Raw genomic sequence first — 26,883 nt, 5'->3', positions numbered from 1 at the left:
ATGAAAGTAAAATGATGGTTGAGTTTCAAGATTACTGTCTGCTAAAACTGCAAATAGTCTCTGGGTCTTCAGCAGAGTTTTTCTGAGGTTCCTATTTGGAGTTCTGGGCTGTGGACCATTTGGGCCTTTTGGACTGGTCTACCCAGTAGGTGTGGAGTTGGGATCCATGTTGGGTGCCATGGATGCTAAAGTGAAGGTGAACGCTAAAAAGAAATCCCAAACTACCTCAGAATTGAATACAAAAAAGAGTCATTTATTTAGGGGGAGACTCACAGATCACAGTCCTCTGCTTGAACTTGGAATCAGTAACATAAGAAGAAAGAGCAGGCATGAGCTTTACATTGGCATTATAGTATAAGAGGCCATGCCCAAGTGGGTGGGTAACTTAAAGGCTACTGGCTGAAGGATTTTCTACAGCACTCCATCCTCCAGGACATTCTTTAAGTAGGAAGGTAAAATTCAAAATGGTCAGGAAGTCCCAGAAACTACACACTCACTAGGCCCTGCCCTGCCAGAGTGAACATTAAAAGCTGAGGTCAGGGCAGGAGCAGAGCACCCAGGGCTTGCCAGATACTCTGTCTTAGGGTTTCCATTGCTGTGAAGAGATATGACCATGACAACTCTTATAAAGGAAACCATTTAATTTGGGCTGGCTTACAGTTTCAGAGGCTTAATCCATTATCTTCATGGCAGTATGTAGGGAGACATGGTTTTGGAGAAAGAACTGAGAGTTCTGCATCTTGATCTGCAGGCAAGAGGAAGTGAACTGTCTACCAAACTAGGCATAGTTTGAGCATATGAGACCTCAAAGACTGCCACCACAGTGACAAACTTCCTCTAACAACTAACAAAGCCATTCTTGCTTCAACAAGGGCACACCTTCTTCTAGGACCATTCCCTATATGCCAAGCATTCAAACACATGAGACCATGGGGGGGCATACCTTTTCAAACCCCCACATTCTACTCCCTCACCCCCATAGACTTATATCCATAACATAATGCAATATTTGTTTAGTCCAACTTCAAAATTCCCCATTGTCGGTCACCGTCTCAACAATGTTTAATAGTCTACAGTTTAAAGTCTCTCCTAAGACTCACTTAATCTCTTAACTATAATCCCCTATAAATCAAAATTAAAGAGAAATATCACATACTTCAAACACATAATGGCACAAGATATGCATTACTGTCCCAAAGTGGAGGAAAGAGAGGCTAGTGAGGAAATACCAAACCAAATCATCTAGGAAAACTCCAAATACTGTATTTCCATGTCTGATGTCAAAGTGCTCTTTAGATCTCCAACTCCTTTCAGATTTGTTGACTGAAACACACTTCTCTCTCTTTGGATGGTTCCACTGTCTGTCAGCAACTCTCCTCAGCAGCTCTCCTCAGCAGGTACCCACAGCTCTGGCATCTCCAACATTTTGATGTCTCCAAGGAAATCGAGGCTTGAACTTCACAGCTTCATGCAATGGCATTTCCAAACCTCCATGCAGGGATAGTCCTGATACATGCCTGCCCTCAGCAGCTTTCCTTAGTTTGAAGGAAGATTTCATAACCCATTTCTTTTATCCTTAACTTTAAAGCCAGAACCAGGTAGCTGAAGCTGCCAAATTCTACTGTTTGTTGAGGCTGGGAAATGCCCCCCTCATTCAATTACATCTTTGCCAGCTTTCTGGTTTTGATGGTTTCCTTTACTGCTTGGCTGTCCTGTGTCTGTACGCTTTATGTGGGACTGTCAAGGAACCTGCCCACCACAGTCACGCTTCCTTCTTCAGAAATGACCCTGAATACACCTGAGCCTCCTTCCCTGTTGTAATAGGAGGGGCGAGGCTGTGTTCCTGCCGCCCCAGCTCCCTGACGCCTGCATGGCTAGCTTATGCCCCGAAATAATTACACAGAAACTGTATTCTTTTAAACACTGCCTGGCCCATTAGTTCCAGCCTCTTATTGGCTAGCTCTTACATATTGATCTAACCCATTTCTAATAATCTGTGTAGCCCACGAGGTGGCTTACCAGGGAAGATCTTAACATGCATCTGTCTGGAGTGGGAGAATCATGGCGACTGCCTGACTCGGCTTCTTTCTCCCAGCATTCTGTTCTGTTTACTCCACCCACCTAAGGGTTGGCCTATCAAATGGGCCTAGGCAGTTTCTTTATTAATTAACCAGTGAAAGCAATAGATTAGAAAGAAGTCACTCCCACATCACTTCCCTCCTACCAGATCACAGGCATGTTGGTCTACAAGCTTGAAGTGGGCTCTGACCCGCTCTGGTCGAGACCTCGTCTCATTCACAAAGGATGGCTCTGAAGATGACAACACAAGCTTTAGCTTTGGTTGGATTTGCCTCTTTTCCCTGAGGAGGCCAGGGCTTTGGGAACAGCCTCCTTCTACGGGATATCCATCATCACAGACAACACCTGAGAAAAGGGGCATCGGAAAGTCACCGAAGCTGCAAGCCTTCATTGCTTAGAGAAGGCAGCTGAGATCTTCCATCTTCCATTCCCCACCTGTGCTCTCTCTTCATCCCACTTTCTGATTCGGAGAGCTGGGCTAAAGGACTTTAAGATTCCTCCATGCCTCCTCCTCCTCCTCTTCTTCCTTCTTCCCAATGTGCTGAGGGTGGAACCCAGGACTTCCTGCGGGTTAACACGGAGCTACATGTGAGTCTGCTGCATGTTAGTACTGAGCTGAGCCTGTGCTCCTCACCTCTTCTGGGCTGCTTGCAGCCTGGTGATGTTGTATTGTTACAAGGCCATTTACCTCACGTGCCTACGATGTCCCAGGTCTGCACTGACACCTTTGTCTCCCCTCACTCTAGGTGTGTGGGGGAGTGCCACATAGTCCCAAGTCCCACACTGCAGTCCTGTAATGTCTACACTCGGACCTAGCTGCACAAGGCCCTGTGTCCAATGCTCTGCCCCACTCGGGGGAGGGCACCCTGTGATCATCTCTCTTTTCTTCCCACCAAACAATCACGCTGAGCCTAAGATACTCCTGCTGAAATGAAGCCTAAGTTAGCCTGTGACCTTGAGTGACAACTATATAAAGGGCCCATGTTCTGGATGTATATCATGGGTGAAAAGCAGACTTCCGTAATGTCCTGAGGTGTGGGAATGCCTGTTACTGCAGTATAACACAGCCTGTTCTGACTGACGCCTACACTTGAGCTCAATGTAAGAGACAACAGGACTGCTGAAGCCCTTTCTCCAGCCCTCATAGCCAGCCTTCCCAGGAATTCCTCATAGCCAGCCTTCCCAGGAATTGGTAGTTCTTTTTTTCTTTCTCTCTCTCTCTCTCTCTCTCTCTCTCTCTCTCTCTCTCTCTTCCTTCATTCCTTTCTTTTCTTTTCTTTTTTTTTGTACTTTGAAACAGGGTTTCTCTGTGTTACAGTCTTAGTTGTCCTGGTCTTATAGATCAGGCTGGGCTTGAGCTCACAGAGATCTGTCTGCCTCTGCCTCCCTAGTGCTAGGATTAAAGGTGTGCGCCACCACTGCCCAGCTCAGTAAACCATTCTTTAGATTATTTCCAAATCTAAATCTACTGGAGGCCAATGAGGGTCTTGGCTAATTGGTTGTGGTAAGTTTAGAAAAACAAAGGGACCAGGTGTCCAAAATTTGAAAGAAATGCTCTTTTTAATTCACCCCCTCTGCCTGCAAGACAAGTTACTTCTCAGACTGGGCTACTTGGGGTTTCCTGTTTCAACCTGTTTTCTAATGCCAGGCTAACCCTGAGCACACAGTGGCACGGGTTTTTCCTGTGCAGCACAGACCCACGACATGTTCAGCGTCTATTGCTCCAATGCCTGGGTGAGGCGTCTCTCTTGAGTGCCTGCAGATGACTGCTCCCTAAAATATTTTCAAACCTTGGCAGTTCTTCAAGAGAAGAGCCACTTGTTAGGAGAGTTCCCTGGCTTCCAATACCCTTGACCTTTTCAGAGAAGCGATTTGAAATCTGGTGTTTATTGTTTGCTTTCCCATAGTGTGGAGAAAGAAAGATCCAGACTAGGCTAATTAGAGAGCCCCAGGTCCCAGGGACAGGTCCTGCCTCAAAACACAAGGTGGACAGCTGCTGAAGAGGGACACCTGAGCTTGACTTCTGGCCTCCATATGTATGCACATATGCACACATACATACCTGCACACACATGTGCACCAACACACATGAACATGCTCAGGTCCCCTATTCATAAAGAAGGTCACTTCATACTGATTAAGGGAACTAGCTACTAAGAGGCCAGTACAATTTAAAACATGTGTGTCCTGACCCTGGGAGCACACAGTATGAGAGGCAAAGTCATACACTTCTCCCAATACAATAGTAGTGGGTGATAAATACCCACTCTCGCCTTAGGAACAGCATCCTGACCAAACAAATAGAGAAAAATAGAAGACTCACTCTCCTGAAGCCAAGGATAGTCTGTATCCTCCAAACACAGGATGAGTCAACACAAGCCCTTTCTTCTAAGCTGCTTCGTCAGGTCCCTGTCCTACGGATGAGGAAAGTAAACAATGCACACATGGTCCACGAAGTTGTAAAAACTAAAAGAAAAGGATGGATTTCTAGATGCATATGGCTTACCAGAGTGAAGCCAAAACAAATGAGTTCAGAGATCTAGAAAGGGCAATAAGAGAGTTCAGGTCCTAAGGGATTGCCTGCCGAATTCTACCCAAACCTGAAAGAACTTATACCAATACTTCCTAAATTATTTCTCTAAGTAGAAAATGAAGAAATGCTTTCAAACTATTTTAATAAGACCAGTATTACCTCAATACCAAAATTGGACAAAAACACATCAAAAAGAAAATGAAAGGCCAATCTTTCTGATGAGTACAGGTACAAAAATTCTCAATGAAGTACTACAAACTTAATCCAAGAACATATATATATATATATATGTATATGTATATATATATACATATATATGTCACTATTCACTAAATTCTAATTGGTTTCATTCCAGAGATTCTGGGTATAGTTCAACACACAGAAATCAATAAACAAATTCAAGGATAAAAATCATGTGATTATCTCAATAGATGCAGGAAAAGCCTCAGACAGAAATCTAAGATCTCTCATGGTAAAAGCCCGAGGACTTTAGGAACAAAAGGAACACATTTCAACATCATGGAGGTTATTTATAACCAACCTAGAGCCAGCATCATACTAGATGAAGAAAAATAGGATAAATGGATCATGGTCTAAAATGATGATGACGACAACATATCCCAAGCAGGTTGTTCTTCCGTTACAGCCACGCCCATTTGTTTTTAATAGAACAAAAGGCTAAGTCATGAGCTGTTGAGATTAGTAGTAGAACACCCGTCTTGGAGGATGAAAGAGAAAAGGAGATACTGCCGGTAAGTAGCTATTGGAGTGGCCAGCGTGAAGGGGAGAGATTCCTCGATCGGGGAAGTGCACAGAGAACTAAAGACTGGGTGCCGAGGGAGAGCTGTTAGCAGGAGATGGCTCCCGAAGCCTAGGTTCAGAACAGGCAGAAGCAGAAGGGCAACTTAGGGGAGGGTAGGAATGAACTGATGTATCAGAACACCTCCGCAACAGGAAGAGCTTGGCTGGAGCTGGGATGGAGCAGGTGGGGTGGGGCAGACACAGTCTGCTGAAATTGGAAGCCCCCACCGACTCTCACCTCTCCCACCCCCAGCAAGTCCTGGCTCTGTCCTGGGGAGGAACCCAACCGAAGGACAGATGGAGATCTAGCCACTAAGGGGGCATGGGAGCCATAGTGAGTAAAGAGGCTGGACCTAGACTGAGATTCAGCTGCCAGGGTGTCACCTGAGGTGATGGGATGAGATGGAGCAGGGGCCTTCGAGGTCGGCATGGGATGGAGCAGGAGCCTTCAAGGTCGGGATGGGATGGGGCAAGGGCCATAATGTGGGAACTGTATGGAGAGCCTACTGTGAAGAAACTGGGCAGAGACCAGAGGAGTCGGGAAAGCGCCGTGAAGGGATTCTGTGTGCTCCTTGCCCACCTCCTGAACTCTGGGGTCAGAGGTAAATGGAAACTGGCAAAGGAGACTGCTAAAGCTGCATGCACACCCATTGTGGAGGACCTGCTCTGCCCCACAACAGGCTGCAGAGGGTAGTTGCTTCCAACAACCAGCAGTGTGACCATGCGTTCTGTCCTTGGGCTTGGATACTCGGCCTCTCTTGACTCACCATGGAGCTATAGCTGCGAGGGCAGAGACACTGCTGGGCTTTCCTGCTCCACCCAGAGAAGTTAGGCAGAGCAAATTGCTTGCAGCCATGAAAATGTCAAAAATGCAACACAAGCACACACTCCTGGGTGTGGCCCCTTGATCCGATCCGACTGCCCCTATTGCTGTGGGATAATGCTTTCGTACTCTGTAAAGATTTGTTACTCATATTGGTTTAGTAAAACACTGGCCAGTAGCCAGGTATGAAGTCGGCAACCAGACTAGGAGAATTCTGCAGAGATGCAGTCACCAGCCAGATGCAGAGGAAGCAAGATGAGACTGCCTCAGTGAGAAAAGGTACCAAGCCATGTGACTAAACATAGACAAGAATTATGGGTTAATTTAAGATGTAAGAACTAGCTAGGAATACACCTAAGTCATTGACCAAACAATGTTGTGATTAATACAGTTTCTGTGTGATTATTCAGATCTGAGTGGTTGGGAAATGAAAGTGCAATCTCTGTTTCCACCCAATAGTCAGAGTCTGAGGCACAGGAGACCCTTAGCACCAGGGGACCCATCAGCAATCCAGGCTTTGTTCTACATGGTTGCTGCTAGGTGACTAGCTCTTTGGGTGTCTAGGCTTGGTCCTCAGCTCCTGCCTCCCAAAACCCAATTTCCCTAGGTATTTTTGTTTGGATAAATAAATCTTCTAAAAATCAACAACAATGGCCCTGTTGTTTATATACTTTCTGTGCTCCACCCTGAGATAGGATATCTTTGTGTCCTACAGATTGGCTTTAAACTGTATTCCTCTGGCCTACCTTCCATAGGGCTTGGGATTAAGTTGGGTGCCACCATATCCAACTAATTCCTACCTACTTAGTGTTTACTTTTTCATCTCTGTATCTATCTAGCGAGCTGCAAACCATAGAAGTGAGAATCAGATTTAATTTAAAATTCGTGTGTGTGTTGCTGGGATATAGGAGCCAGTGCCTCTCACATGCTTAGCCCATGACCCAGGCCAAACTAGGTGCACATAGTGGCTCACCTCTGCAGTGTGGGGCTGGATGTGGGAGATCTGTGGCAAAAAGAAAAGAACAGGAGTCCCATAGCCCAAGCCTGAGCCCCTGCCCTGACCTGGGAGACTAAGTCACACACTGGTGACTCCAACCTTTTGGGTCAGCTGATTTCCCAGGGCAAGCTCCTCCTCGCTTCAAGACCCCCTGTTCTAAGTCACGCCCTTTCCCCAGCTTGGAGTCCCAGAACCCAGGAGCACTGTCCCTCCTCTCCCCTCTCTTAGCTTAGGAACCATGTGTGCCGGCCCTGGGACCTGTGTCTAGCCCATATGTTCTGCACCTGGGCATGCGAAGTGTGGTTCTGTAGAGGTCTCGGATGATGCTGAGCCCCTGCATCAGTGCACCCCACAAGAGCAGCATTTCCTCATGGTTCTGAGCCTGCTCTGAGGATTCCTCTATCAATGTATTCTGGTCCCGGCATAGTACAGGTTGGCCAGCAACTTCAAGAAGGTGACTGTACAGGCAGCGAGAAGTCTCTGTCAATTCTAGAGTTTTGAAAGTTACCTACAATGAACTTATTGTTACTTAGGTACTATTATATCCTTCTGGAGTCTTTGATGGAGTTGAAGACTAGATAGTTATAGTTTTCCTTAGATATAATAAAAGATAAAGTAGATATAAATATTATAACTGTAATTCTTGATTGATATCTGTTTTGTTTTATGTAATTTTACTATATTGAAGTTAAAGCCTTCCTTTTTGTATAAACAGAAAAGGGGAAATGGTGTGGGATATCTATGTGTTGTTTTTATTTGTTAATTAATAAAGAAACTTGCTAGGCCTACAGCATGGGAGGAGGAAGCGGAGTTAGATAGACACCATGTAGTCCCACCAGAGACAGATGCCAGAACTTTACCACAGACACATGGCGATCCACAGATTAATGGAAATGAGTTAAATTAATATAAGAGTTAGCCAATAAGAAGCTAGATCTAATGTGCCAAGCAGTGATTTAATTAATACAGTTTCTGTGGATTATTTCGGGTATAAGCTAGCCGGGCGGCCAGGAACCAACAAGCGGCTTTCTCCAGCAATGTCTCTACCACCCCACCCCATCCTCAAACTCTCATCTTTGTCCCCTCCTCAGGCACTTGCCTCCTGTCCCTGCTCACAGCGTCCCTGTCACCCTGGAGACAGGAAGATTCATTCCCTTTGCCACATCACAAGGCATTTTGCAAGCCTCTGCCAAGAAGCAGGTCCCACCTGCTGTGTACTTTTGTCTTGGGAATATCCTCCATCCACACACCAAGTAGATAAAGGACAGCGTGAGTCCTTAAAAAGTGGAGTCATTTAAAATAAATTTTAAGCAATGTGTCAGGTGTCCTGCCATATCCTACGTAAAGGTTTTGTATCTGAGCCCTAAGTCTGGGACTTAAGGCAGACAGGGGCTAAGTACAATGAAGCAGGAGCGTGTACCAGGCATAAGGACCAACAGTCTCAAAAGTCTAGCACCTATGCCTTTCTTTTTTTTTTTTTTTTTTTTACAGGGTTTCTCTGTGGCTTTGGAGCCTGTCCTGGAACTAGCTCTGTAGACCAGGCTGGTCTCGAACTCACAGAGATCCGCCTGCCTCTGCCTCCCAAGTGCTGGGATTAAAGACATGCACCACCACCACCCGGCCACCTATGCCTTTCTGCGAGGCAGGTGGGAGCTGTTTAGTGTACAGAGTACTGTGGTCCCCTTCCCTGTCCATCCACTGCTAAGCCTTCAAAAGTTGGGCCTCTAGTGCCACCTGGTGGCAGATCTTGACAGAAACAAAAAAAATCTGACAAAAGTAACCCAGGGCTTCTCCCCTAGACAGCCTCTTCTGGTCTCCCCTCCGGAAGTGGACTCTCTGTGAAAATTATACAACAATAGCCAATTTTAGTGAAAATTTGTTGTACATTTAATGAAGAAATTGCATGCTTATTGCAGAAAACTTGGAAATCATAGAAAAGAACGAAGAAATATGACACACTTAATGGGCACAACCTAGACTAACGACGATTAATATTTGGAAACATTAACTTCCAGCAACTTTTTCCAAATATTATCTTTTCTTAGCATTCTCCACACACACACAGAGAGAGAGAGAGAGAGAGAGACAGAGACAGAGACAGAGAGAGAGACAGAGAGAGAGACAGAGACACACAGNAGAGAGAGAGAGAGAGAGAGAGAGAGAGAGAGAGAGAGAGAGAGAGAGAGAGAGAGAGAGAGAGAGAGAGAGAGAGAATGCCCCTCAGGTGCTGTCTTTGCCATTACTGACTGTGTGACTTGAACGAATGAGTAGCAATTTCTTTCACCAGCTGTGAAACATGGCTCCTGGAGCTGTCCCAGAGAAATAGCAGGACACCTGCAAAATGATCAGTCCAGGGCCTGTTAGAGGGCGGTTACTCACCAGTAATAGATCGGGATGCAAAGCTGCCTTCTAAGTCCTCAAAGAAGCCTCCAGAAATAGAGTTGATTTGGGAGTTCGGGGGCATGAAGAGCCACAAGGCTGCTACAGTTTCCCGAAACTGAAAGGAAAAATTCAAGCAAGATCCCGTGTCTCCAGCACCACAGCTGTTCCTATTTGTCTCTAAATTCTTTCAGGCCCTCTTTATGTTGGGCAGTTTTTAAACACAGTAATTACAGCGCTTGCACCGTTCCTTTGATGCAACATCACTGACTTCTCCTCTCGGGCTAAGGCGGTCACGGGCAGCACTTGCCAAATTAACTGTTTCCTCAGTGTGGAGTAGCTGAACCACGGACATTTTCCCTCACGCATTCACTCATTCATTCATAAGATCCCGAGTGCCTCCTCTCTGCCAGGCACTGGACTAGGCCCTGGGTCACTGTGGCCCACAGGAGTAGAGCATCCCTCACTTCTGGCCCCTAGGCTGATGACAGAGTCATGGAAACAGACAAGCAAACTCCCACCTTGGGGCCGTAAGGCAGTTCCTCGCCCTGACCTACTCTTGCTCCCAGCAGTCACTGTGGATGCTTCTCTTGGAGGCTCCTCCCACAGGGTTGGAATGCCCACTGACATATTCTGGGGGCTTCTCTTGGAGGTGCCTCCCACAGGGTCTGAATGCCCACTGACATATTCTGGGGGCTTCTCTTGGAGGTGCCTCCCACAGGGTCTGAATGCCCACTGACTTATTTGGGGGGCTTTCTTGAGAAGTCAGAGGTACCTGGCTGTGTCCAAAGCTCCTGACAATGGGGCTCCAATGGGCCCTTTGGGCCCTGCTCTTCCTTCTCCAAGTCTTGGGTTTCATCCTGTCTAGTCAGCATCCCCAGTCCCAAAGGCAGATGTTCTCTGCTTGCATCCATGGTGATCTCGTCTCTCAGCGAGGCCCTCCACTGGCGCAGGAGCATCTGAAGCAGGGATATCCTTAGCTGGTGGATGGAGCCTCAGGGACTGTGACCCAGCGGGCAGAGCACTTGGCTCCTTGTCCACTGACTCTAACCATGGCCTCTGCAGTGGCCACCCTGTCTTTCTGCCTGCCCCATTCTCAAAATCCAGCTTATAGTCTATGTCTGATGGAGAGCCTGGCTTGTAATTCTTGGGGGAACTCACCATCCCTGGAACTGCTGAGCAGTTGTTTGGCCTCAGGCTTCGTCTTGATTTTCGGTCTCTGTAATTGTCTCCCCTGGAGAGGACTGCTGTGGGTTGGGAGATCAGAGGCGTCGCAGCAGATGCACACTGAAGGCTGAAGAGTGTTCTAGGCAGAGGAAGAGCTGGAACGGGAAGTTCCAGCGCTGTGTGAATGGATGGGAAGTTCCAGCCGCAGTGTGAACGGGGATGATAAGTTCCAGGCACAGTGTGAACGGGGATGGGAAGTTCTAGCCGCAGTGTGAATGGACGGGAGTATAACAAATGAGAGGCAGAGACACCCAGGAGGAGGCTGCTACAACAGCTCAGATCAAAGGCAGATGCTGATTGAATCAGGAATGGCAGGCAAGAGGAACAGTACTTTATTATAAAACCCACAAGACTTTAGGGCTGGACTGGCTTTAAGAAAGGGGGGAGTGGGGTCTGTTAAGCCTTGACAATTTTCAAACTTTAGTGAATGAGGGTGGTGGCAACTACTGAAACTACAGACACCAGGAGGGTAAGAGGAACAGGATTTGGGGGTGTAGAAGAAGAAAGAATGGCTGGACCGTGAAGGCATCTTTCGGATACCATGGACAGCTCTGGGAGCCTCCAGCTTGACTTTGACTGCCTTAAAACCCGCAGAGAAGCAGTTTTAACAATCACACCCACAGGCTCAACCAGATGTTCTATGTCACAGTCTCTGGAAGAGGGTTTTGGATCCTGCTTCATAAATGAGCATCCCAAGTCCCTAAGTACAGGGGCTTGAACAAAAGCATCATGGCTGCTGCAAAGGCGGCTTGGTGCTCTTGAAGCTGAGGCAACTAAGTCATGCGCTGAGATTACTGGCCAAGGAAATGAGACTTTTGGAGAAATGGGGGAAGGGGCCACCTTCCTCCAGAACCCTTAATGTAAATGAGGCAGAATTCAGCCAAGTGCAGTCATGGCTGCTGGTCAGTCCAGGTTTCTGTTACAACTTTCTAACTCCTTTTCTAAAACCTCAAGCCCACCTAAATGCGTCTCCCTCACATAGGAGAGACTGGTTTTAAGATTTTACAGCAACCTTGCTTGGGAATAGTGATTCATGCCTTTAATCCCAGCACTCAGGAGGCACAGGTAGGCAGATCTCTGTGAGGTTGAGGCCTGATAGTATACATAGTGAGTTCCAGGACAGCCAGGGCGAATAAAGAGACCATCTCAACAACAATAACAAAATTGTGGCAGCTATGAAAAATTGAGAGCAGGGGTTCAAAGAAATCCTTGTACACAAATATTAATGGCACTTATAGTCACAAGAGTCAAGGGGTTCAAATAACCCAAAAGGCTTAGATAGGCATATGGAAAATACTATGTATGTACACACAGCATTTGTAAGCTTTAAGGTAGAGTGAAACTCTGGCACCGGCTATGACTTGAAGACCTCGAGGGCCAAACAAGACTAACACAAGAGGGCCCAGTGGTTAGATTCATCAGGGCAGAAGTGGAACTGCCGTATCCAGGCTTGGGGGTGGAGCAAAGAACCCTGGAGTTAGTTCATGAGTATGCTTTCAATATGGAAAGTTCTAGAGATCTGCCATAGTGATGGTACACACAGCAATCTGAAAGTAATGCCTACCACTGGACTGCGTATTAAAAATAGTTAAAATGAGGCCTGGAGACATGGCTCAGAGGGGAAGAGCACTTGGAGGCCTTTCCAGAGGACCTGGCTTCGATTAGCACCATATGGTAACCCAAACTTTAACGACGGTTTCAGGGAATCTGATGCCCTCTTCTGGCCTCTTGGGGCAGCGGGTGCACACGTAGGACACTTACACACATGCAGGTAAACACTTATACACATAAAATAACAAATGAAAAAAAGTAAAAAATGGTTATATATATATACACACACATATATGTGTATACACACACACATACACAATTTTACTATAAAAAATTGTTGCTGCCGGGCACACGCCTTTAATCCCAGCACTTGGGGAGGCAGGGTCAGGCGGATTTCGGTGAGTTCGAGGCCAGCCTGGTCTATAAGAGCCAATTACAGGACAGGCTCCAAAGCTACAGAGAAACACTGTCTCAAAAACAAAAACAAACAAAAAATTGTTGCTGTCCCCTGCGCATATGGAAATCTTCAGGGCTTCTCTATCCCATGGGAGATACCTGAAAGCCAACAAAGGTGGTCTCCCCTCTCAGTCTGGCGCTCACAGAATAGGGATGAGTGGAGGGGATGGTCTGGAGTTAATCAGAGAGTATAAGGCTAGGAAAACTGAGTCTTGTGTTTGCAAAACATATTGTTCCTCACAAAGTCCTCCTTCTTCCAGGCTCGGGAGCGGGACTGGAGCTCAACACTTTTACCCTCAACCTCGCTATCAGCTGGACAGCTTCTGGGCGCTCAGCAACTTAGCAAGGTCCGCGGTGATAGGGCCTGCGTGGCACGCTGCCCTCTTCTAAGATGGCCGCCGCCGCCTCTGTGACAGGATTGGTCACGTGGGCGCGCTCGCTTGTGAGGTCGCGGTGCCTCGGCAGGCGATTGTCCCTTTCCGGGCCCCGTCCCGAGGCGGCGACTAACCCTGTCAACCGGAGCCTGAACGATCATGGCAACGGGCTCAGGCGGGGAGCGCGTGGCGGCGGCGGCGGCAGTTTGGTCGCTGGCCGGGGCAGCGGAGCGGCGGCGGCGGCGGTGGCTGTGGCGCCGGCACCGGCCCTGAGCGCCATGCAGCGCGGCAGCCCGGAGCGGGAGCTGGCGGTCGCGGAGGCGGCGGCGGAGGCGGAGGAGGAGCAGCTGAGCGTGGACGCGGGCGCGGCCGGGGAGCCCGAGCGCCCGGCGCGGGAGGAGCAGCCCAAGGCCGCGCTCCCGGTCACTGCGCGACCCCGCGCGGCCGAGGAAGGCGATGTCCGTGTCGCCCGGCGGCTGCCGCCCGCGCTGCCCCTGGCCCCGCCGAGGCCGGTGGCGCGGGCCCTGTGCCAGCTCGCGAAGGGCCGGAGCCGGGGCCGGGGCCGGTACCGGCGCGGCTCGGGTTCGCTGTGGCCGGTCACCGTGGACAGCTCCAAGGCGCGCACGTCCCTGGACGCGCTGAAGATCAGCCTTCGGCAGCTCAGGTGGAAGGAGGTGAGGCCCGCCGCCGCGTGGGCACAGGGGGGTCGTCCTTCCAGGCCCCGAGCCGCTTTCCCGGGCAGCGCAGCCCTTGCCCTGGCTCCGCATGTCTGTAGTCTCCGTTACCGACTTTCATTTTCTTCATCTCAGTCCTATTTAAAGTTTTGTAAACTTTAGTTAGTGCTTAGAGTTCCACTCGGCTCTTGAGCCAGGTTGGTACTCGACGCCTCACTACAGCCTGCTAACACCCTGCTACTTAGCTGTTCGACCTTGAGCAAGCTGTTCTTCTTCTTTGGCCTGTTAACCTCCGTAAACTGAAGCCAGGTAGTTAGTTACCTTGAGGGGGCTTACTGCCTAGTAATTGCACAAGTCTTCCGTAAGTGACAATCCACTTTTATCACTCTCCCTTCCATCCCCGCCACCGCAGACACCACCGCAGACCACGCTAGTGTATGATTCCGGGCATGGAGCAGGTGTCAGTCAGTGGGGGCTGGAAGCGTGAGGAGATGAATCACTCTCCCTTGATGTCATTTCTGTCCTTTTAGGGTGTACGGCAAAGCACCAATGAATCCGAGAGGTTTCTGTTGCCATCAGCAAAGTAAATAAGGCCTGTTGGCTTGGTTAGAGCTTGGGAGCCATCTGCCGCAGAGAGCACCAGGACAGGGGCAGAGCCTGCGCCGAGGCTATGGTGGACGTGGTTTAATGAAGTCAGAAACTGGAGAGATGACCGCAGGAAGGTCCGCTGTGGTCGGAAGGAGCGGGAAGACTGGGTACTGCAGTGTCTAGATTTGTAGATCAAGGCCCATGTCCAGCCCATAGAGGGGAGGGCCAGAAAAGTAAACGTGGACTTGTCAGTGTGCAGTCCTAGTGAAGAGAGTCCAGGGACAGCCAGGGCCAGTCAAGGCACAGAAAGCAGGCTTGATCTTGTTCACTGAGTTTAAGGACAGCTCAGCCAACCCAACCCATGTTCGTTCTCTTATTTTGTAAATACCCCCTGTGGCCATACTAAGTTCTGTGCTGGGCTGAGGTAGTCACACTTTGTGCCCTTGCTTCAGGCGTTGGTAGTTGAGCAGGGAATGGAATGCAGTAATAGGTAGTCTGCATCGGTAGGGCTGCTGCTGCCACTGTCGCTGCTGCTGCCGCCACCGCCACTGTTGCAGTCCTTCCCCAGCTGTGTGCATGGCTTACTCTGTGGCCTCTGGAGAGCTCTGATGAGATGGCACATCCTGAGGAGGCCTCCAGCCTTGCTGCTGTCTCACAGCATGGAGCTCTACCTGACACTGTTTTGTTGGCTTATCGTTTTGTTCACCAGAATGTAAGCTCTTTGAGGGCAGGCATTGTGTTTTGTTATTGCTGTACTCAAAGGTCTCTGGCATATGGATGTTGCTCAATAAATATTTGTTGAATGTGTGAACATATTACGTGATGAGTGTTTCTATACGCTGTGGGAGCGGAGGAGGCCAGCCCCAACACAGCTTCCTGGGGCAGTGAAGCCCAAAGGAGTCTTTAGTGTCCACAGCAGGCAGAGGTTTTTTAGTGGTGTGGCCTCTGGGTCTCTGGTAGGGGAGCCACATGGGCCCCCACAGAGGAGCGGTGATTGTGGCTACCAGACCGGGAGTGCACCTGAGAGGGAAGGAAGGCAGTAGCAGTGAGCCGGAGTCCCATCATGTGATGGGATGGGGTCTGTTCTTGAAAAGAAGCCTTGCAAGCCCATGCAGAAGTCTGAGGCTCCAGTCCATCAGCTGTACGACTTTGGACAATCAAGTGAAATTCTTCAGGCCTCAGTGTGCCCATCTGAACAATGAGGGTAGGTGGAGCACATTCAAGCTCCCAGTCTCCCACTGTCAGCACCGGATGACAGTGGTAAACCCTGGTCAGGGAGCCCAGCCGAGTGGGCGCTTCCTAGAACCCTACCTTGACTGCCCCACCATCTCAGGCCTGCCTTCTGACACGTGCAAAGCATGTTGGCATGCAGGTAAAGATGCTCATTCTATCATATTTGAACATCATTCAGTCACAACAAAAAGACTTCACTGTGACTTAGTGATTTACTTAATGCCACCCTTCCTAAGGGACTTGTGTCCCTGTGTTGTGTTCAATACCCAACAAATGAATGTCTGGATGTTTGTAGCATAACACGTATGTCATTGGGTATACCAGAACATGGGGTTTCAAAACACCAGCCTATGGAACTGACTTTCCCCTATGATTGGTGCATCCTTAGCATCTAAGACAAAATGACGCGTAATACAGAGACGGACTCGGTACTAACAAAGTACAGACACACAGCCCTTGCAGGCCGCAGTTTGTGCATGTGTGGTGGAAGCAGTGTTGACTTGTGGAGAGCCTCTTTGGGGCGTGTGGGCTGATGTGTCTGCCTGTACTGCTGAAGAGTGTGGGAGTTCTGCAGGCTGGCAGTGGTGGCACCTGCTTCTCACACAGGGACCTGGGAAGCCAAGGCAGGAAGATCACCAGCTCAAGGCAAGCCTGGGCTACATAGCAAGACCTTGATTCAAAAAACAAAACAAATAAATGAAGGAAGGCCAGGACTGTCAATCAGCGTGAAGGTCCCTCTCTCTTTGTAGGTGTGTAGGAAGAACCTTCCCACTGTGGTCCGCTTCACAGAGGCCCTGAGCTAGCCCATGAATGCAGAATGTGCTCAGCGACTGGGAACACTTGCCCTTCCTGTTTTGGTTTCTTTGTAATTCCACACATATCTAAAAACCACCATGATGTCCATAATAATGAGCCCTTAGTCTATACCAGACAAGTATTTAAACTTCCTAAGCACTCACTACAGTAGCTGCATCATCGTACCCATTTTATAGATGGGAAAACTGAAGTACAAAAATGCTGACCTATGCGGGGCCATGTGTGAGTCAGGGACAGAGCTAGCACTTGGGGTGGACAGGCTTCAGTTCCCTGCTCGTCTGCAGATGACAGCAGTGGATGTGAATAAATTAGGCTCCTTATTGTACAAGAGGTCTCACTGAAGAGGCACTGAGCTGCAAACCAGATGGCCACAGTTCTGTCTGGGTCCCAAGTGGGAGAGGCAGGGAGTCAGGGCCAGGTTTCAGGTATAGGAGTGACATGTTGCTGGCTTAGGGAGCATGCGGGGAACAGAGAGCCAGCTGCAGACCATGCTAAGCAGCATGCATTCCTGTCTGCACTGCTCTGCTGTTTCCCTTGCCCACGTGCCTCATGCTAACTCAGATGGTTCAGTTTTTAGTTCTGGGTGGGTCAAATTCACCTGTGTCCACATGTTCACATTGTTTCTGCAAGAGCGAATTCACAGGCGTGTGCTCTGTAAATCTGCAGATGTGAATAAAGTGATTCCCAGTTGACAAAGTCACGTGTCCTCAAATCACCACTGACAAAGTGGAATGGTTCCTGGCTCACATTTGGAGGCTCTGTAGAAAATTCCCTTCCCATCTCCTGCATGCTTTCCTTCCTCCTTCCCTCCTTCCCTCCTTCCCTCCCTCTCTGTCTTCCTTCCTTCCCTCTCTCCCTTCCTTTTCTCCCTTCCTTCCTTCCTTCCTTCCTTCCTTCCTTCCTTCCTTCCTTTTTTCTTTTTTAACTTGCCACCTTCATTTAAGGAGGCCTTGGAGAAAAGACACCACAGAGAATAGATGTGTGTGAACCACCTTCCTTGAAGATGTCAGACCGTGAACCCCAGAAAACATGAATGGGGGATCTGAGAGATTTGATAGTAGGTCACTTGTGGCAATGGTTTGCACAGTCCCTGTCCTGAGAGCTGTTGCTGACACTCCAGCGTATCTTCTGGAAATTCACGGGAACACTACTGTCCTGTCTTACCATTCGTGGCATGTGAGTTACTATTTATTAGGTGTATGTGCCAGGTGTGGCACCAAGTGGATTAAGGAGCTGGAGAAATGGCTCAGCAGTTTAGAGCACTGGCTGTTCTTCTAGATGACCCAGGTTCAGTTTCCAGCACCCACATGGAGGGAGGTTCACAATTGTAAATCCAGTTCCAGGAGATATGAGGCCCATGGTCTGCAGACATACATGCAGACAAAACGCCCTCACACATAAAAGTATTAGATGAATAAATAATTTTTTTAAGAGTGTGGATCGAGGGGCCGGCATAATGACTCAGTGGGTAGAGATGCTTACCTCCAGGCCTAAGACCCACACAGTGAAGGATGGGAACTGACTGTTGACAGGATCCTGTAAGTTGTCCTCTGCCTTCCACAGGAACTCTCGGGCACGCCCACATGTACAGATGTGCGCGCGTGGACACACACACACACACACACACACACACACTAACACTGAACAAATTGGGGGTTGGAGAGATAGCTCAGCAGTTGACTGTTTTTCCAGAGGACCTGGGTTTGAGTTCCAGCTTCCCATGGTGGCTCACATGTTTGCAACTCTAGTTCCGAGGGATAACTTTTATGGGAACTAGGCACTCATGTGGTACACAGACATACATGTGGGCAAAACACCCATACACACAGAATCATAATAAACAATTTAAATGAGTAGCTGTAGTAAAACATTTAGAAAGCAAGTGGATGGAGCACTGAGTTTTTTAATCTCTTCCTCACGCTAATCTCAGGCAGATGCTAACCTCATTTCCTGTTCAGAGACGAGAAAACCAAGGTCTGAGAGATTGGTACATGACTAGCCCAAGGCTACACAGGTGATAAGCGACACAGCCATCCAGGTCTAGAATTTGTCACCTGCGTACAATCCTAAGCCATCTTTTTCGCTATCCTGCAAGGAGCTAGGCCATCCCACCCCCCGCCACCCCCAGATAATGACTGGAGAAAGTGAGGCTGGCCAACATCTAAGCAAGAGAGGCAGCTTTGAGCAGTCATCAGTTGTGTTCCAAAGCTCCTTTTGTGGGCGTTTCCTAATTCTCCACTTCCAATCCCTCCTTTTCCATCCAATCTGTAACTCTCAAATGACAGCAGAGTCACTCAGAGCCAGTAGAGCAGTATGACAAACAGCACTTAAAGCATGCTGAAATACACCCAGCCTGGGCGATGAACACTCAGCACCCACTCCTTCCAGCCCTGTCTCCTCAGGCCACAGAGGTGGTGCCAGGCTGTCTGGTGGTTCCTCAGGCCACAGAGGTGATGCTGGACTGTCTGGTGGTTCCCCAGGCCACAGAGGTGATGCTGGACTGTCTGGTGGTTCCCCAGGCCACAGAGGTGGTGCTGGACTGTCTGGTGGTTCCTCAGGCCACAGAGGTGGTGCTGGACTGTCTGGTGGTTCCTCCATGGAATACTAGCCTGTGATTTGCATCTCTCTCTGATTCCTTCTGGGAAAAGGCATAGTACAAATTGAAAACCAGGGTGCTTTTGCCCCCCCCTTTCCCTTTTGAGTTTCAACGATAGTGCAATCTATGTCATATTTTTGAAAAGAGCACTATACTTGAGAACAGTTTATACCCCACTCCATCAAATGTTCTCCTTCAGCAGACATGTTATTTTAACGTCTAATCCACCAGAATTTCCCCTTTGCTAGTTAAACTTGTCACCACATAAAAATCACAACTTACTACTGCTGGTATTTGAGCAATATGTGTAATAGCTGTGGCACCCAGACTAACTTCTCAATCAGCCCTTCAAGACAGTAAATTCCAGGCTCATGTTCAGGGGCTGTAATGACTGCACATTAATTTTTTTTAGCAGGTGTAGTATTTTCTGGGGCTGTTTTCTAAGAACAGAACACACACTATACATCATTCCTTCATTTGCCAGTAGTTTTGGATCCTGTGTTAACATCAGCTGACGTTGAATACAAAAATCCTCGCATACATTTTGTTTCCCTTTGAAATGTATTCCCGAAGAAGAGCAGATTGTGAAAATGATTGGCCTTTTTCAGTCGCCTGCTCTAGGAGAAAGGACCAGGTAGCCAAGGGTTAAAATCCTCGCCGTTAGCTGCCTGGAGATGCACTCCAGACACTCTCTCAGGCTCAGCTCCTTCAGCTGTGATGATGTTTGCCCTACCAAGCGTCTGTGGAGGCACGAGAGAAGGTGCGGGCATGGCCTTGGCCCAGGGCTGGACACAGTGCTGGCTTTCAGTTCGTCCCTTTTCCATCTGCTAGGCAATGGAGACATTGGTCTGTGTCTGTGCTGGCTGTTTAGTCTATTCCATTAACTATGAGAAAAACATATCATAGATGTCAGTCTGCCAGTTAAGCTTATCCCAAGCACATATAACTGTTCATTACTTCACAGATAATTGTGACCCACGTCTACCTGCTCGGTACGGGCTCCAGGGATATGACAGATAGCAGACCCCGGTTGGGGTGGGGATGGAGCATCTGTGTAGCATGTGTCCCTTGTCTTTGGCTTCACTGGGGGGAATGAAGGGTGTGCTGTGTGAACTGGAAGAAGTGTGCCTTTCCTGGCTTGGTTTCTTTGCTCCCCCTTTCAGACCTCCCAAGGCGTGTGGAAAAAGAATAGACATGGTTTTGAACGTTGCCTCTGTCACATGGCTCTGTGGCCTGGACAAGTTGCTACCTCTAAAAATGAGCAAAGTCGTGAAGATTGTCATACAGCCTCAAGCATCTGGGGCTTTGAACACGTGGGTGGATTTAGCTTTCTCTCTAATGAGTTTCTGACATCCGGATTACATTTTATACCAATCAGTGATGCAGACAGGTGCATAATCTTGCTGTTCCTTTAATTCATTTTGAACCTCCTTTTCCTTGTAACTGCCTTGAGACCCCGCCCCAAAGGCCAGAGAACATTGGCTGTGTTCCTGTCCCTTGAAGCCTAAGGAACATCACTGTGTGCCGGCACTGTGCCTTGTGTCCTCAGCTGCCTGTGTGCTTCCCTGGTCATTGGTGTGGGGACTTAGTCCCAGCTGTGTCCACACTGCTTCTGTCATCTGAATAAAACCCATCACCCTGGAGGAACCTGGAGGAATACGTTTGTCCCCATGGTGTGCTGTCTGTCCTGGATAGAGTTTTACATTTTAAAGCCAGGTCCTCAGTGAAATCACAGCAAAAGAAAAGTAATGAAGACAGTAACTTTTACAATATTCCATGAAAGCTTGAGAAAAATGTTTGTTCTTTAGTTATTGAATGTAGTGGGGGCTGGAGAGATGGCTTAGAGGTTAAGAGCACTGGATGCTCTTCCAGCGGTCCTGAGTTCAATTTCCAGCAACCACATGGTGGCTCACAACCTTCTATAATGATGCCCTTTTCTGGCGTGTAGGCATATATGCAGGCAGATGCTGTATACATAATAAATAAATAAATCTTTAAAGAAAAAAAGAAGCTGGGCGGTGGTGTACACCTTTAATCCCAGCACTTGGGAGGCAGAGGCAGGCGGATCTCTGTGAGTTTGTGGCCAACTTGTTCCACAGAGTGAGTTCCAGGACAGCCAGGACTACACAGAGAAATCCTGTCTCAAAAAAAAAAAATCAAAAAACAAAACAAAAAAGAATGTGTTATTTGTTCCTTAGGAATTGCATTATATCAATTTCATGGCTTTAAGTTTTGTGTCTGGTTTCTTAATTCATTGAAGTAATGCTGAGATCACTCCTTGTAATTGTGGATTTCCTGTCTTTGGTTACTTTTTCTTTCCCCATTTTCTTGCTGTGCTGGCCTGGGAGTTAGTTACACTTTGTATTTTTATTCTTCTAAAACTATCTGCTAGAATATTTGGCATGTGTGTCATTCCACAGTTTAAAGTTAGAATCATGATATTCTTTTTAATTTTTAAAAATATTTAGTTTTACTATTTTTAAATTTTTCTTTATTGTTTTAAACTTAAATACTGTCACATTACTTACCTCCTTTCCTGCCTCCATCCCCTCCATGTTCCCTCCCTCCAACTCCTCCATGTCCCTCCCTCCATCCCCTCCATGTCCCCTCCCTCCAACCCCTCCATGTCCCCTCCCTCCATCCCCTCCATGTCCCCCCTCCATCCCCTCCATGTTTCCTACCCACCACTCTCTTTCAAACTGATGGTCTCTTTTTTATTATTATTATTGTTACACGCACACACACATTATATAGAAAAATGCACAAGTATATAAATGTACACCGCTGAGTCGTTTTGTTGCTTGTGTATGTGTGATTTCAGGGCTGACCACTATGTATTGGTTTACCAGTTAGGGGCTCATCCCTGGGAGAGGCTGATTCTCCCCCTCTCAGTAGCCGTTAGTTTCCTGCAGTTCTTGTCTAGGGTGAGTCCCTGTGAGATTTCCCTCTTCTGGGCTAGTGTGTCTATTGAGATTGTCATTGCTTAGGTCATATGGTTGAGGCATCATGAATGCAGAGTCCCTGTCGTTTCACAGAATTCCCGGCTGTCTGTCCCTTACAGTCTTTCTGCTCCCCTCTTCTGCTGCAGTCCCTGAGCCTTAGAGTTATAGCTGTTTCTACAGAGGCTGCACTCCGTCTGCTCTGTTATCACTGTGTTATAACCAACTGTGGTTTTCTCTAATGGTCTCCATTTTCCGTAAAGAGACGCTTCTCTGATGAGCAGTGACATTTATCTGTGGGTGTAAGAGTAAGCTTTAGAATATAGTTGAAAATTATGCTAGTCCGCCAGGTGATAGTGCCTTTAATCCCAGCACTCCGGAGACAGAGGCAGGCAGGCAGATCTCTTAGTTCAAGGCTAGCCTGGTCTACAAAGCAAGTTCCAGGGAATTCAGGGCTACACAGAGATACCCTGTCTAAAAAAGCAAAACAAAGCCAAGCAAACAAAAGAGACCTGTGCTTGTCTTGTAAAGGGGTGACAGTCGGTTCTCCAAGGTCTGTCCCTCACTAGCCCCGAGTAGTAGGCTAGGTTATCGTCACTATTTTAAATCATGTCTATGTATTTGTGTGTAGATTTGTGCATGTAAACCTAGTGCCGACCGAAGCCAGAAGAGGGTGGGGTCCCCTGGAGTTGGAGTTGGAGGCAGTCGTGGGATGTCTGATGTGGTATTTAGCAGGACCTCCTGTACTCTGATAGATCAGTGTGTGCTTTTAGCTTCTGAACCGTGTCTACAGCCCTTTTCTTTACTGTTATTTTGTACGTATTTGTATGGCTGTACATGCTGCAGTGCACATGGGGAAGTCGGAGGGCAACTAGTGGGAGTCTATTCTCTCCGATCATGCGATCCTGGGGCTTACATTCAAGGCCTCCAGCTCGGCAGCAAGCACCATTAACTGCTGAGCCGTCTTGCTTGTCTCATTATTCTCTTAGCAACATAAGGACCTTAGGGGGAGTTTTCATTCAGTCCATATTCTTCTTATAAGCTTTTGTAGCTGATATTTTTGTTATTTTATCCTTTCTTCGATTTAAAAAGTTAGATATTATTTCATATAGCCTAAGTGTCTTTTGGATTTACCCACATTTGCCATTTTCTTTGATTACTTTATTACAATGTTCCCTTGGATGTAATCTTGTAGCAGTTAATTTAATGACTTGCAATTTATAATAAATTCTATAAGGTTTTGCTGGAAATTACCTTTATTTTTCCTCATTATTGAGGGGCACATACAGCTGGCTCACTATGGTTCTGTCTGGTTAGTTACCTGCCCCCACCCCCTGAGGACTCTTGCTGCTGGAAAGAGCTAGCCATCCTTTTCCTGTGTTGGCTGTGTGTGCTTTACCTTCAGAAACTTGTAAAGTTTTCTGTTTGTTTCCGATGTCTCCTGAGTCCCTGAGGCACTGCCAGGAGACAGGCTTTCCCTTTTATTCTGCTTAGAATTTTGGGGGGATTCCACTTTCTAAGCTTTGATATCCTATTGATTCTAGAAAGTTCTCACCCATTTTCTCTTGTGATATTTTCTCTCACCCAGCCCCCCTTTCCCATCTTTCTGTTTTGGGGCTTTTGACTGAGTTCTCAAGCCTTGTTTGGTGGTGAACTCAGAACTTAGATCTCCAGCAGTTCTGGGAGGGGTGGGTGGGCTAAAGGAGAAGTGAGGTCTTCATTTCATGTGACTGCTGCAGAAGCATCTACCAACCAGAACTTTTAATAGTGTGTGCATGTGTGAGTGTGTGTGTGCGCGTGTGTGTGTGCACATGTGCATGAGTGTGTGTGCGTGCGTATGTGTGCGTGTGTGTGTGTGTGTGTGTGAGAGAGAGAGAGAGAGAGAGAGAGAGAGAGAGAGAGAGAGAGCCTGTGCCAGAGTGCGTGCATGTGCACATACATGTGTGAGAGAGAGCTGTACTTTTTAAACTCTAGACATAGTATGAATTTTGTCCCACTACTCTTTGAGGAAGTGTTATGGTAGGTATCCCAAGGGAGACCTTTCCCTCTTATTTGTCCTTATCTTCACCATGGCCGTGACATAGAAGCAGGTTTTCTTCTAGTTCATCTACTGAAGATGTGGCCTCTCAGAGTGCCTAGCCTGGATGAGAGCTTCTGGTCTGATTCTCCCCTTGCCAGCAGGCATTTCGAAGCTGGAGCACACTCCTAAGTGTACATGAAGACTTGGATGCCTCTGATGTCTGTGGAGAGTTGGTTGCAAGGAAGGCTGCAGGCAGAGAGGTAGATCAGGATGCCGTGGCAGACCTCAGAGTCAGGGTTAGGGCACCTGGGAAGGGGTGGAGGTGAGTGGGGAGCATACCAGTTAAGACTGTGTCCCTGGCCTGTTAGGAGTCCATGGCAGAGAGCATATTGCCTTCGTCGGCTGATGCGGGCACAGAGAACCATTTGGTGACAGTGGGCTCGAGCTGTGCCGTCACTTGCGGATCTTCTTGGACTCCCTTCAGAATGACGACTTTCTTTAAAGGGCGATGACAGAGAGAGACCCCAGTGTGCTCAAGCCCGTCTCTGGCATTGCAAAGCTCAGGCCAGAAGTAAAGGGCCAGCTTTTGGAGAGTCCCCAAAGCCTTCGATCTGACAAGGTTCCTTTTCGGGGGTCATGTCGTTTTCTTTAGCTTGCACGTTTGCGGCTTTGCTCAGGAATCCCAGGCTGCCTGAGAATGCTCACACAAAACCTTACTGACATCTGGATTTTATGACATTTTCTCAGAAACACTAAACTTTACAGGTCTCTCGGCACCTTGCAAAGCTGTTCCTCTAATGGTTGTTACTGCTCAGAAAACTCCCTACTCCTAAGGCATGCTTGTTGGGAAAAGTGCCCTGTGTCTGGGGACCAAAGGGAGGCGCGAATGGCCCCTGCTGTGTGACAGTTTAATAAGCTCGTGTGGCCACCAAGCACCACGCTGCTGAGTTTCTCCAGCGGTGTTGTCAGCGTGAGCAGAGCCTTTCCAGAAAGAGACGTGAAATAAGGCGTACAGAGACAGCTTTCGGATCCCTAGGCCGGGGAGCTCTTCCTCGTCACTCAGCAAATACGGCTTCTCCAAGGCCCAAGTGAGACACTGCGCTCTGAGCCAGGACCACGTTGTCTTATCCCTCTTCTCGGAAAACATATACTAGTCAACATTCTACATGTCCTAGTATTGAAAAATTTGTTAGAGTAATAGCTTAATAATAAATTAATGCTGTTGCTGTTTATCACAATGGAGTATTTGTTGATTTGAGCTTGAATTCAGATGTAAAGACAAGGTGACTGAGTTGCAGTTTTCAAATTTAACCACTGACTCTAAAGAGGGACTTTAGTTTTCAGTGTAGCCCCAGTCTTCCCTCACCTGCTAAAGCCACCTCTGTTTGGAAGCACAGGCTGCTGTTAGATCAGTGGTGTCTTCTGCTGTCAACTCGCTACACTGGCTTGTTAAAATGAGATTCTTGATTGCCATGTGCCAGAAAAGCCTCATTACAAATATCAAGTCACCCAAATAGAAAATAATCTTGTTTGCTTACTAAGATGGAATGTTTCTTGATGTTAGTTTAAACCAACAAATCATTTTATTATGACAGCATGCCAATACTACGTAATAGCCATTGCTCATAAGCCATGCTCTGGGGAGTTAAAAATATAATTAAAATATTCTAGACTGGCCTTGAGGGCCAGAGACCATAATCCTAAATATTTTGGATGATGAAGTAGGAGGATCAACTGAGCCTGGGGTTTCAGATCAGCGTAGACAGCTTCATGAGAGCCCTTATCCTAAATAAGACAAAATTTCAAATGCTGGCCAAGAAGCCTGCCCAGAAACAACACCATCAGAGGAGCCATGCGGGCCCGTGAGCCCTGTGTTTGCCTCTGAGTTCTATTTGAATAATGAAGTGTGGTGGACACAGAAGGGCAGCACGGATCAGCCTGGAGGTATCCAGAAAGACTTGTGTGGCAAAAAAGGCTTCGGCCTCTTCCATATCCCCGCTGTTTCAGGTCCAGATCGGCACCTGTTGCTGCCTTCTCCTCCTGCCCACACATCCTTCCATCTTTGAGTATCGGCTACAACCTCCCTGTCCAAAGGAAAACGACTCCACTGGGTTGGATACTTTCTCTGGGCTCTTCTTCCACCATGTGCATCAGCTTTGTGGTTACTACTTCTGGAATTTTCTCTTTCCCAGTAGGCTTTAAATTCTATCAGTGCAAGGGCAGTGTCTGTTTACTATTGGGTCCTCATGCCCACTGCACAATGCTGCGATAGTCTGGAATCAGATTTTAGTAACAATGGCTGCAGTCATTTTTCCATTCCTTCCTCAAACATTTCCTCAGGCTTGACTTTGTGCCACAGACCCTGCTGAGCCGTGGGCAAACAAAGCAGCGGCTCTCTGTGGGGGCTATCCTTTATGCAGCCTGATCTAAGGTGAGAGAAGTAGGGAGGGAGGCCAGGCCAAGTCAAGGGTGCCCGGCTGGGGCTCAGGGTCGAGAGAGGCTTCAACTGGGAGGCGCCCCTGAGCTGAGTCTGGCAAGGGCAAGCCAGCTGTCAGGGGACAGGACTGAGGAGGTAGTTGTGTTTTAAAGACTTGGTAAGAGTGTGTGTGGGGAGGGAGGGCACTGCAGGCAGTTAACTCCCTCTGGAGCACAGAGTGAGAGGGGGAAGTGATCTGCATTGGCCTGAGACACCTGAACTTCAGACTAAGACTTGAGGGAGCTGCAGGAAGAATGGCTATGGATGGAGGTGTGTGTGCATCTGTGTCTGCATCTGCCTGAGGAGTGTGTGTGTGTGTGT

At 48.0% G+C, this 26,883-nt stretch overlaps 1 protein-coding gene and 1 long non-coding RNA gene across 3 annotated transcripts in view; one reads left to right on the top strand and one right to left on the bottom strand.

Annotated features, from left to right (window-relative positions):
• Window positions 1-257: 257 nt before the first annotated feature.
• On the bottom strand, window positions 258-12,932 carry LOC126491246 (uncharacterized). The gene is made up of 3 exons (XR_007589351.1): window positions 10,388-12,932; window positions 9,613-9,730; window positions 258-2,643 (listed from the first exon to the last, which is right to left on the bottom strand). It is a non-coding gene; the product is annotated as an uncharacterized lncRNA (long non-coding RNA).
• A 15-nt stretch (window positions 12,933-12,947) lies between these two features.
• Ttll11 (tubulin tyrosine ligase like 11) overlaps window positions 12,948-26,883 on the top strand; it is a 260,661-nt gene continuing 246,725 nt past the window's right edge. For both annotated transcript variants that reach the window (XM_050126798.1, XM_050126799.1), the window contains exon 1: window positions 12,948-13,894. In XM_050126798.1, coding sequence (XP_049982755.1) covers window positions 13,238-13,894 — 657 coding nt within the window. In that variant the 5' untranslated portion in view covers window positions 12,948-13,237. The remainder of the gene's footprint in view (window positions 13,895-26,883) is intronic.

This window comes from Alexandromys fortis, unplaced genomic scaffold, assembly GCF_014885135.2.
Source record: "Alexandromys fortis isolate MF-2015 unplaced genomic scaffold, M_Fortis_MF-2015_v1.1 scaffold_268, whole genome shotgun sequence".
Lineage (NCBI taxonomy): Eukaryota > Metazoa > Chordata > Mammalia > Rodentia > Cricetidae > Alexandromys > Alexandromys fortis.
This window is presented reverse-complemented; position numbering and strand designations above follow the sequence as displayed.